This window comes from Equus przewalskii, chromosome 11 (assembly GCF_037783145.1).
Source record: "Equus przewalskii isolate Varuska chromosome 11, EquPr2, whole genome shotgun sequence".
NCBI lineage: Eukaryota > Metazoa > Chordata > Mammalia > Perissodactyla > Equidae > Equus > Equus przewalskii.
This window is the reverse complement of record NC_091841.1, coordinates 8,454,793-8,467,523: the sequence shown is the minus strand read 5'-3', so window position 1 is coordinate 8,467,523 and position 12,731 is coordinate 8,454,793. Positions and strand designations below refer to the sequence as shown.

General features: G+C 37.8%; 1 protein-coding gene across 2 annotated transcripts in view; it reads right to left on the bottom strand.

Annotated features, from left to right (window-relative positions):
• Nucleotides 1-12,731, bottom strand: part of TTC17 (tetratricopeptide repeat domain 17) — a 109,760-nt gene that overhangs the window by 51,280 nt on the left and 45,749 nt on the right. For both annotated transcript variants that reach the window (XM_008528380.2, XM_070564855.1), the window contains exon 16: nucleotides 11,663-11,849. In XM_008528380.2, the coding sequence (XP_008526602.2) occupies nucleotides 11,663-11,849 (187 nt within the window). The remainder of the gene's footprint in view (nucleotides 1-11,662; nucleotides 11,850-12,731) is intronic.

Here is a 12,731-nt window from a genome sequence, read left to right as displayed (position 1 = left end):
CTATAACTGACTTCCTTTTGGAGAGTTGAGACAGTAACTCTAACACTGGCAAAGACCATTCAGACAACTCAAGTGTTAAGTCTGTAATTCAGAGAGATTGTAAATTTGCAAGTTATTTTTAGGTTAATGAGCAAAAATATTCCAAAACTGAGTGACAAGCTGTAGCGCTACCCGAGCCTGGCTGACTTCAAGAAGTGCTACTGAAATGTCTCAAGTGACAGCTCAGTTGCTGCCCTCGGTCTCGGTCCTCTCGGAGCATCACAGCCGAGTCTGCAGTGACTCAGTTCCAAGAGCCCTGGTGAAACACAGCAAACCCACTTGCTTTGTGTATATTACATGCTGGGGCTTAGAATACCCTCCTGAGAAATGTCCTGTCTCTTCATCCACTTGCCAAAATTGTCTCTTACTTTATTTCAAACACAATTAGTTTATCATGTTCCTAACAAGTGAAAAAATTTTTCAAGTCTTTCTTACTTGTGTCCTATTATTATTAATACGTTTGCTAAAGTGATTCTTGGTATCATTATCTATTTGCTTTAAAGTTATTTTAGTCACTCAGTGACAGGATGAAACACGAGTTATAGTTTAGAACCTATGCCAATGGCTCTAAAAGTAATTCAACTACGTATAGAGAGCTCACTTTAATACTTCTATTACCCTAAAATTGATTCTTGTTGTTTTACCGTTACTATCTCCCCACTGTATAGAAAGTACTTTTGATCAAATGAAGTCAACAATGACTTTCTAAACTGTTAGACCTAGAACTTCCCACATTATTCATTTGCCCACTACTGTTGTGATTTTTCCATAGGTACCAGTACCATTACTTACATAACTTTTTAAAAAAATAGAGTCACTGTTTAATCTTACATTACTTTATGTTAAAAGGGAAAATAAGTTCCACTTTTCATAAATCACAGCTTTGATGTGTTAGTTATATATTTTTTTCTAATGCCCATTAGAATAAACCAATAATATTAAAATTAAAAAATGTTTACCACCTAAAAGCTTATGTACCTCCAGCGATATCTGGACCATACTTCGGGAACCCGTACAGGACACATCACTATTGATTTCTTCTTCCTTCTTAAATGCTTTGTTCTTCAGACCTTAAGAACCCAGCTCCCTCTCGGTTCTCTCAGTACCTCTCTTTACTCACTCTTTCACTGATTCTGCTCCTTAAATGCTAGTATTTTATAAGATTCCATTCTTGGCCTTTTTTTCTCACCCTGCCTATTCTCTCTGAGAGAACCAGAGGCATCTCCAAACGAACATGTCTATCGGTGAAATTATTTTTCAGCCCCACGTCAATGCATAGATGATTTCTTTTCCATATTCCCACTCTTAATTAATGACATTGACATCTATCCAGTTACCAAAGTTAGAAACCTCTCTAGTCAATTCACATTCCGAGTCAACTGTTTCCAGCCCTTCCTCTCTCATCATATTTCCAGCACTCTCTGCCCCATTCACTCTCATCTGACAATTCACCTCTTATTTCACTGAGAAGCGATCAGAAGTCCCACTATCATACCTACATCTGTACCTATATATTGTCCCTGCTCCTAAGGACAACTCCCATCCTACATTTGTGCCCTGGATCCCATCCCCTCCTGTCTATTCAAAAACTTTGTTTCTACAATTAGCTTCTCTCCTCTCTGCACCTTCAATTTCTCCCTCTTCACTGGATCATTCCTATGCAAACATATTGCAATACTTTCTATTTTTAGAATGACAACAAAACTAAAAACAATTAGCTTTGAGCCCACATCCCCCTCCAACTATCATCCCATTTTTCTGCTCCTCACTAGCAAAACTTCTTCAAAGAGTTGCTGGCCATCTCTACTTCTTCACCTCCTTCACAATCCACTTCATACCAGCTTTTACAAGATTGCCAACAACTTCCATGTCCCTCAATCCATGGTTTATTCTCTGTCATCATCCAACTCAACCTCTCAGGACATATCCACGTGGTGCAACAATGATACAACTGCTCACTCCTTGAAACAATTTCTTCACTTGGCTTCTGGGACAAAATACTTGCCTGGTTTTCCAACTATCTTACTGGCCACTCCTTTACTGTTCTTTCTCTTCCCAACCACTAAGTGTTGGCTGGAATACCCTAGTAATTAATCATAGAACTACTTTCCTTTTTATATTAATCATTGAGGTAACTTCATTCAAGCTTGTGATTTTAAAAAACCATTCATATGCCCATGGCTCACAAATTATCATCCCCAGCCTGGGCCTCTTCCCTGACCATCACGGCATTCATATATCCAACCAACTACCCAACACCTCCATTAGACATTTAATAGGCAACTCAAACGTAACATGTCCAAAACCAAACCTGTTTTTATCCCTAAACATGCTCTTTCCTCCGATTTTGTTATCTGATTAAATAACACCACTGGTTATTAAAAATCTCATTAAATAGCATCTAGTTGCTCAGATCTCAAATTTAGGAGTCTCCCTCTTTCATTTTCTACATTCCCTCTAGTAGTGGCTTGTTGGTTCTACCTTAAAAAATATAACCCAAATATGATGACCACTTCTCACTTTCTCTCCTCTCACCCCACTGCTCTATGCTAATATTATCTTTCACTTATATTTTTGCAACAGCATCCTAACTGGTCTTCCTGCTTCTGCCCTTACCCCACTACAATCTATTTCCAACAGAGCAGCCAGAAGAATCTTGCTAAAACGTAAATCAGATCATTTTTCTCCTCTGCTCAAAATCTTCCAAATCACAGATCTTTCTCTTAGAATGAAGGCCCAAATTATTAGAATGGTCTGCAAGGCAGTAAAGATACGGTTCTGTCCTCCTTCCATTTGTCTCTCCTTTCATCTTCTACAACTCCACTGACACCACACAGGCCCTCTTGCTATTCATCGCATAAGCCCTTGCAACAATTATTCTCTTTGCCTGAAGTGCTCTCATGCTTTATGTCCACATGGCCCAACTCCTGACCTCCTTCAAGTCTTTGCTCAAATGCCACTTTCTCAATGGGGCCTCCCTTAGCCAATGTAAATCTCACCCATCCCTCCTGCTCTATTTCTCCCCATAGCACTTACCTTCTAACAAACTAAATAATTTATTATGCTTATCACCTGCTCTCTATTTCCCTCTACTAGAATGTAGCTCCATGCAGACCTGGAGTCTCTCTTCTGTCTGCTCTCCAGGTCCTAGAATAGTGCTTGGCACACAATACGTATTAGTAGAATGGATGAATGATTGAATAAACAAGCCATACTCAGTTTCCTTCGGTTGAAAGAAAACATATTCTGTTGCTTTAGAAGGTTATATCCACTACCAAATTTCATTTTTCTTAAATATTATTTGGCCAGGTTAACAATCTATGATGACTGGGGGACAGCTGTGGAAAGAACTTAGGCAGGGGCCAACAGCCTCATTCCTCAAAAGAAAAAAAACCTTTGGCACGCAGGACAAAAAGTTCACACTGAAAACCAAGAAGTATTTTTATATATTCAGCGTCTTTCAGAGGCTGAAGTGTAAAACCATTGGTTATCAGACTCTGACTTACTGTCCTAAGCTCTTACGAAAACCAAAGGTACCCATTTTGTTTATGAAATCAAAATGCTGGCAATCCCAAAGATAAACATTACCTGCTGAGCTAATACCACAAGTATGGCCACCAGAGCTTGTGTGTAACATCCAGGCCTACGTGGCTGTGGAATGATGAAGATTCAGAAGAGATGACGGTGACATGCTAAATTGAGGCCATTCCAGGTTTGCTTTTACGGTTCATTATGATGGCCCCCCATGATCAGGTTCAGATCCGTGTTTTATGGAGGGATGTATGTAATTCTTTTGAGGGATGACAAAAAAATTTCAGTGATTATGCCACTTTCACAAAATGTCTCAAGAATCTACAAATATGAATTCTTTCAATCACGGCAGTGGGATAGTCTGTGACTTGCTGGGAGTAAAAGAATCCTGCGTGGGAACTGCACCAGCCCTGGGAGGCAGAGGACTCAGCATTCAGTCCAGGCTCTACCACTGACTAACTCCATGACTGGAGAAAATCATAACTTTTGCTTCTAGATTCACGCTTATACCCTCGCACCACTGCATAGATAACTGTCAAAGGGTTATTTGTTAACCAAATAATTAAAGCCCTTTAGTAAAGGAATATAAAAATTTAGACGCATTACATAGAGCTATATTTGGCTTCGTGGCATGATGAACCTGCATTTCAGGATTTTGAAATTGGTAAATAAATTAACCAGTTTTAATTCTTCTTACAGAAATAGGTGGAGGTAAGCTAACTACTAACATATTAAATATGCTATAAAAACTGAGTCTTTAAGACTGTATCTTTTCTTTTTTAAAGCAGGTATCTTCACTAATCTCATGAAGAACGTGACAACGCAAAGGTTCTTTAATTGCAGGTAGCACATACTGGATACTCCACAAGAGGGCAGAAAAAGGCAGGATTTCTTTTTCTTCAAAATCTGAACTCCATGTAAAATTGCTTTTAAGCTGCAAGTCATATATCTACAGGAATTTAGGTTGAAGAATACAGACTGAAACTGCAGGCAATGAAACAAGTTATAAAAGGAGATAAGACAGGTAAATAGATGCTATAAACACAGAAACACTGTCAAGACAACACAGGATAATTCTTCTGCACACCGGAACAGATATTAAAGCTCATGTATGTGATCTGGAAATTTTTCTATTTTTTCTATAATGGTAAAAGCTTTCAAATACATATCATAGAGAAACGTATAAAATTCTAAGCATACCTACACATTAGAATCTGAGTTCTGTATAACATATATTCATAATTTCTATAGATCTGGGCATAATTTTAAGTGGGCATGCGTCTTAATGAATTAAGAAAAGACCAGCGTTCAGAAATCCTGGATTTGACGTTTAATTATATTTGTTAAATATCAATGCTATTGTTAGTGGCATAGCTGTAAGCATCTCACATAAATGAAATCTAATAAATATAATCTACCATTGGTCTTATGTTTTCCAATATAAGAAAAACAATACTGAATGAAGCCTACTAAACATAAAATTATACATATCAGAGACAATAATAGAACAATCTAGATTACTTACATAGTAGAAAATATCTTTGCTGGATGTAACTTTTTAATTTGCAAATTAGTGAAGTTGAGGGATGAAGTGTTTAGAAAATATTTTCGAGTAACAAATGCTTGGAAAATCCATCATCATGGATATTATGGATTCAATATCTACATTTTGCTCCTATTGTTATTATAAATTACTTTCCATTTTTGGTCATTAGAGAAGATAATCATTATTGCTTCATGAAGTTTCATTCTCTGTGACACTTCATTTTTCCTAATTAAAAAAAAGTCCTTTCTTTAGTGCTCAGCACTTAAGAGAGCTTACCTATACTTAGAAGTATTATAAATTTATTTAAGAGATTCCATTTTACTTCAAAAAAGGGGCTAAGTATGTTGTTATTGAAGAAGAAGTTTGTTAAAATAACCCGTTCAGTTCTATTTAAGTTAAATCCAACTGTAAAATAACAAACCAATAAATGTGGAAAAACAGTATGTATTTCAAAATTGCCGAAATAGAATATTTAATCAAAACTGGAAGCATGAGTTTCTTTTTTATAGTCAACTTGAGAGCAGGCTATTAAAAAATCAATCTATTAAGTTTTCCTTTCCAGCATCCTTGAAGTTGTAGTGGCAATATAAAACTACCTATAAAAGAGAAGGATTTATTAAATGCTATTCAAACGAGAGAGAGAGAGAAAGAGAGAGATGATGATAAGCAGTTGCTATAAGGACATATGCACCTAGCAAATGGCAGTCAATCAAACGATTTATAGATTAATAAAAGTTTGGAAAACTGTCAGATAAATAATTCTGCACTAACTGACACATTTTTTAAGCTATAACATCTTTCTAAGCAGAAAAATTTTGTGAACATAGTGATTATTTTTATTTCTTCTGCTTGAGGAAGACGAGCCCTGAGCTAACATCTGTGCCAATCTTCCTCTGCTTTTTATGTGGGTTGCTGCCACAGCATGGCTGATAAGTGGCATAGGTCTGCACTTGGGATCCGAACCAGTGAACCCAGGCCACTGAAGTGGAGTGTGCTGAAATTAACCACTATACCATGGGGCTGGCCCCGTGATTATGTATTTTTAGACTGAAAAAATCAGTATTCAAAGGTAAGAGAATACATTACCCGTGCAGATATTCCAAGAAACATAAACTGAAAATCTGTATGAAGAATTCCATGATTATATATGAAAAGCAATAAAATACTTGCTAATGTTAACATACGATTTTACCATTAAGTTCATACTACCCAAGACATTATACTATATTATTACAGTTGCTGTAAAAATAGTTACTAATATGGATCTTTAAAGAAAATAATTTGTGGAAGATTAACAGTAGAGGTCAGAAAAATTATTTTAAAAAGGTTTTTCCAAGAGTACTTACCTATTTTTGATCTTGAAAAGCTTATCTGAAAAGCTTTTAAATTGGTAGCTTTTCAAATTGACTTTCATAGGATAATTTTATGGTTGGGAAAGGGGTGGATAAGGCCAGCTTAAATTCTTGTCTAATAAAAACCAATTATAATATGAATTTCTTGATTATTATATGGAAAAAAATCATGAACCTTGCCAACCTCTTGAAAGCTTTGTACTGTCTTAACAAAAACTTTAGACAGATAATGTGTCAGACAAGTAAGATAACTTACGAATCTTATTCAATAAGCAAAAATGAAAAAGCAAAAGGCAGAGAAAATCATCTGAAGGTACAGAAATTGCTAATCATTATTGATAGGCTTTTGTCTTTCTTTTCATCAACTATTTAGTAAAGCCCAGAGATAACTGAAGGAGATGCAACCATTAAGGGTGTCAAATACAAGAAGTTCATGGTTTCTATAGTCTGTGTTTGCTTCTTTCAAGTTTCAGCTTTTCAAAGCTGGAACTGAGCAAACAACTATGAATGAACAGGATTACTTTGGAAACAAGTAATGCAAAAACACTGTCAAAGAAAAATTCAATATTGAAATTAGTTCAGTACCATCAATGAGTTTTTAAACCTAGAAAATGCTATAGCATACATTTCCATTAGGGGTACCAGTATTTATTTAGGAGTTAGCAGATGTTGGATTATTGTAACTAGTTAGTTACAATATAAGAGGTCAAAATGTTTTTAAAAAATTTTTTATAAATGAGCTGTCTTTGAAAAAACTAAAAGTGTATTCCCTCTTCTCAAGTCAAATTACTTTCTTTTATTGCTAGTGTATCGGATCCAATAATATCCTTGAGATAATCTAAACTATCAGATACTATGACTTTGAGAAAGATCTGTTTCAAGTTATTAGCTTCCTGGGCTAGTTGAAGTGATGCTCTGGGGAAAAAGCTCAAGATAACCGAATCTCCTCTTGACATGGGTGACACAAAATGAGAATAAATTTCAGAAAACTGAAATACTAAGCAAGAGCATGTAAAACTAATGCTAAGGAAAAGGCTTTTTAGAAAAGGGTCACTATATGCACACAAAATCCTTCTTCCTAATAACAGAAAGAAATCAAGAGAGGTGAGGGCAATGACAGTAAAGAAAGAAAATAAGAGATTCTATTAATATAGACAACTCACTGAAAAAAGTGAAATCCTGTTTACAAGGCTGTCCTTAGGTCTCCCACAAAATTTAAAAGACCACAAGATATTTTCTAGGATAAGTAAGAAGATAAAGATCTATACTTTACACCTTTAAAGTTCTAAGTATTTTGTATTCATTATGAATTTGTAATGGCTTACTTTTACTCAACACCTATTCTGTGATAAGGTTCTCATTTAGCCTTCCCCAATAGTACATGGGATCGATTTTATTATCTTTCATTTCATACACAAGGACACAAGTTGCTTTAGTGGGATCAGAAAGACAACAATGGCAGAGCTGGGGCTCACACACGAATCTGTCTGGCTCTCGCAGTAGCCACTCTGTTTTATTGCCTTGCTAAAACGCTGTCTTGGGTCTTGAGCATTCACGTAAGAACTCTAGTCTAGACTGAGTTCAACACTGATCCACAACTGAGTTACAGAGTTACGCTGCTGAGAAGTTTTTGGTTTCTTCACCAAAAAAGCGGGCTCTGATATTTAAAAAATATAAACACTACTTACTGCCTGTCATTTCACTAAAATCCTAAGGCAGTCTAGCACAGGCATACCTCGGAGAAACTGAGGGTTTGGTTCCAGACCACCACGAAAAAGCAAGTATTGCAACAAAGTGAAATCACAATAAAGCAAGTCACATAAATTTTTTGGTTTCTCAGTGCATATAAAAGTTATGTTTACAATATATTGTAGTCTATTAAGTGTGCAATAGCATTATGTCTAAAAAAATAATGTACATACCTTAACTAAAAAGTATTTTATTGCTCAAAAATGCTAACCATCATCTGAGTCTTCGGAGGGTGGTGGTTGCTGAAGGTTGGGGTGGCTGTGGCACTTTATTTTTTATTTTTAAAGATTTTATTTTTTTTCCTTTTTCTCCCCAAAGCCCCCTGGTACCTAGTTGTATATTCTTTGTTGTGGGTCCTTCTAGTTGTGGCATGTGGGACGCTGCCTCAGTGTGGTTTGAGGAGCAGTGCCATGTCCGCGCCCAGGATTTGAACCATGAAACACTGGGCCGCCTGCAGCGGAGTGCGCGAACTTAACCACTCGGCCACGGAGCCAGCCCCTGTGGCACTTTCTTAAAATAAGACAACAGCAAAGTTTGCCACGTCAATTGACTCTTCTTTTCATGAACAACTTCTCTCTAGAATGCGATGCTGTTCGATAGCATTTTACCCATAGCAGAGCTTCTTTCAAAATTGGAGCCAATCTTCTCAAGCCCTGCCACTGCTTCATCAACTAAGGTTATATAATATTCTAAATCCTTTATTGTCATTTCAACAGTCTTCACAGCATCTTCACCAGGAGTAGGTTCCACCTCAAGAAACCACTCTCTTTGCTCATCCATTAAAAGTTGTCATGAGGCTGCAGCAATTCAGTCACATCTTCAGGCTGCTCTTCTAATTCTTGTTCCTTTGCTGTTTCCGCCACATCTGCAGTTACTTCCTCCACTGAAGTCTTGAACCCCTCAAAGTCATCCATGAGGGCTGGAATCAACTTCCTCCAAACTCCCGTTAATATTGATATTTTGACCTCTTCCCACGAATCATGAATGTTTCTAATGGCATCTAGAATGGTGAATCCTTTCCAGAAGGTTTTCAATTTTCTTTGCCCAGACTCAACAGCAGGATCACTACCTATGGCAGGTATAGCCTTACAAAATGTATTTCTTAAATAATAAGACTTGAAAGTCGAAATGACTCCTTGATCCATGGGCTGCAGAAAGGGTGTTGTGTCAGCAGGCATGAAAACAACATTCATCTCACAGCACAGCTCCATCAGAGCTCTTGGGTGACCAGGTGCATTGTCAATGAGCAGCAATATTTCGAAAGGAATCTTCTTTTCTCAACAGTAGGTCTCAACAGCGGGCTTGAAGATTCAGTAAACCAGGTTGTAACGAGATGTGCTGTCATCCAGGCTTTGTTGTTCCATTTATAGAGCACAGGCAAAGTAAATTTAGCATAATTCTTAGGGCCTTAGGATTTTTGGAAGGGTAAATGAGCACTGGCTTCAACTTAAGGTCATCAGCTGCATCAGCCCCTAGCAAGAGAGCCAGCCTGTCCTCTGAAGCTTTGAAGCCAGGCAAGGACTTCTCCTCTCTAGCTATGAAAGTACTAGGTGGCATCTTCTTCCAATAGAAGGCTGTTCCATCTACACTGAAAATCTGTTGCTTAGTGTAGTCACTCTCATCAATGATCTCAGCTACATCTTCTGGAGAACTTGCTGCAGCTTCTGCCTCAGCACCTGCTGCTTCACCGTGCACTTTTCTGTTATGGAGATGGCTTCTTTCCTTAAACCTCATGAGCCAACCTCTGCTAGCTTCAAGCTTTTCCTCTGCAGCTTCCTCCCCTCTCTGCCTTTGTGGAATTGAAGAGAGTTAGGACCTTGCTCTGGATTAGGCTTTGCTTTAAGGGAATGTTGTGGCTGGTTTGATCTTCCATCCAGACCACTAAAACTTTCTCCATATCAGCAATAAGGCTGTTTCACTTTCCTGTCATTCGTGTGTTCAGTGGAGTAGCACTTTTAATTTCCTTCAAGAACTTTTCCTGTGCATTCACAACTTGGCTAACCGTTTGGCACAAGAGGTCTAGCTTTCAGCCTGTCCCAGTTTTCGACATGCACATGCTTTAGACATTTCTAGCTTTTGATTTAAAGCGAGAGATGTGCGACTCTTCCTTTCACTTGAACACTTAGAGGCCATTGTAGGGTTATTAATCAGCCTAACTTCAACATTGCTGTGTCTCAGGGGATATGGATGTGTGAGGAGAGGGAGAGAAACTGAGGAATGGACAGTCGGTGGAGTCAGAACACAAACAGCATTTATCAATTAAGTTCACAGTCTTACTTTGGTGCAGTTTGTGGCACCCCAAAACAATTATAATAGTAACATCAAAGATCACTGATCATAGATCACCATAAAAAACATAATAATAATGAAAAGGTTTGGAATATTGTGAGAATTATCAAAATGTGCCACAGAGACACAAAGTAAGCAAATGTTCAAAAAGGGTGCTGATAGACTTGCTTGACACAGGGTTGTTACAAACCTTCAATCTGTAAAAATGTAGTATTTGCAAAGAGCAATACAATGAAGTATGCCTGTATGGTGAATCAGGAAAATCAATTTTGGGTACCAAATCTACTAGTAATTATTGATGTCTATTACACAAGTCTCTTAACCAAGTGCGTGTCTGTTTTTGTTTTTTTTTTAAACACCTGAAGTGAAGGAGCTGGACTGATGGCCCTCTGCTTGAATATTACAATCTCACTTGAACATTAACAGAGCAGCTCCTGTTTGCTCTACTGGGACTGAGGATCCACACATATGTAAACCACACCTTTCATAATTCAAGTCAAATCCGTTTTCCTTTCTTTGTAGTGAAGGTTAAACAAGTCAATGACCAAACACCGTGGAACTCTTACAAAGAGAGTTCTAACTGATGAATTTAGAACAGTTTAGATATTAACGCAAATATTTTTTGACTCAAGTGGACACACTTATGCACAGGTGTCTATACTGGTGGCTGTGGCAGAAAGTGGAAGAATGCAGACAGATACCACTTAATGTCAGACAAGTATTTTAAAGGTGGAAAGGTCTGGATCACCTTCACTGAAAGGCCACGGGGTGTATTTCAGTACACGAGGACAGAAAAACGGCTTCGAACCTCATCACAGTTTGAGTTCACAGACAGAAAAAATATCCTTCACTGTTAATATCAGTCATCATAAAACATCAGAGATTTTGGGGAGAGAAAAAAAAATCTCACAGCCTATCAACCCCAGTCGATTATACTTTAGTCAGCCTTTTTCAACTCGGGTTCTGGCAGAGAACTAAGCCTACTACCCTGAGGCATCTAATTAATAAGTGATGAATTAACTGTTTTCTTATGTAGCTAGAAATAGCTATGCAAAATCCTGGCGAGAAACTGAGAAAATCATTTTCCGTGTTCTGTTGATCACAACAGGAACCCTGGTTGAGCCCATTATGTCGCCAGCATGTAACTGCTGCTTACCACTGCAAATGGAAGAGGTGACGTTGTACAGAAAAGGGTAAAACTGCATGCAGCGGATCAACTTCAGGCTGTTTTCACACTCTGGGCATTTGGTGGTTAATTTCAAAGCCTGTCTGAAGGCTTCGAGCGCCCCACTGAGATTCTTCAGAGCAAGGTAAGCATTTCCCAGGCTCAGAAAGGTCAGGGGCTGAAAAGAAAAAAAAAATCAGGAAAATGTTAATGAGTTAATATTTTCTGAGAGTTACAAAACCTTTACAGTATGTTTTTTTGGTTTTTTTCAGATTACCCCATAAAAGTTAATGGCTAACTGTCCATTCTATTTACATCAGGCAATTCTAAACTGTATAACATAAATATAAATTTATTTTTCACTTTTTTACTAAGATAAAAAGTACATAAAGTGTGTAATGTACACTAGTTTTAAGCGTACAGCTCAGTGAATTTTTATATATGTATATATCCTTGTAACCATCACTCGGTTGAAATATAAAACATCTAGAATGTTTCCAGTACCTCAAGAGGTTCCCCTGAGCAACCCAACCCCCGTCTTAGAGGTAACCACTGTTGTCATGTTGTGACTTCTATCACCATAGATTAGCTTTGCCTGTTCTTGAATCTCATATAAATGGAATCAAACAGCATGTTCTCTTCTGTGTATAAATAATGTGTACCCTCTTGTAGCTTCTTTCACTCAACATAATACCCCAAATTCAAGAAACTGAATGTTTTTTTTTTTTTAAAGATTTTATTTTTTCCTTTTTCTCCCCAAAGCCCCCCGGTACATAGTTGTGTATTCTTCGTTGTGGGTTCTTCTAGTTGTGGCATGTGGGATGCTGCCTCAGCGTGGTCTGATGAGCAGTGCCATGTCCGCGCCCAGGATTCGAACTAACGAAACACTGGGCTGCCTGCAGCGGAGCGCGCGAACTTAACCACTCGGCCACGGGGCCAGCCCCTAGAAACTGAATGTTTTTTGTGTATCAGTAGTTCATTTTTACTTTTTATTTTTTTGAGGAAGATTAGCCCTGAGCTAACATCTGCTGCCAATCCTCCTCTTTTTGCTGAGGAAGAC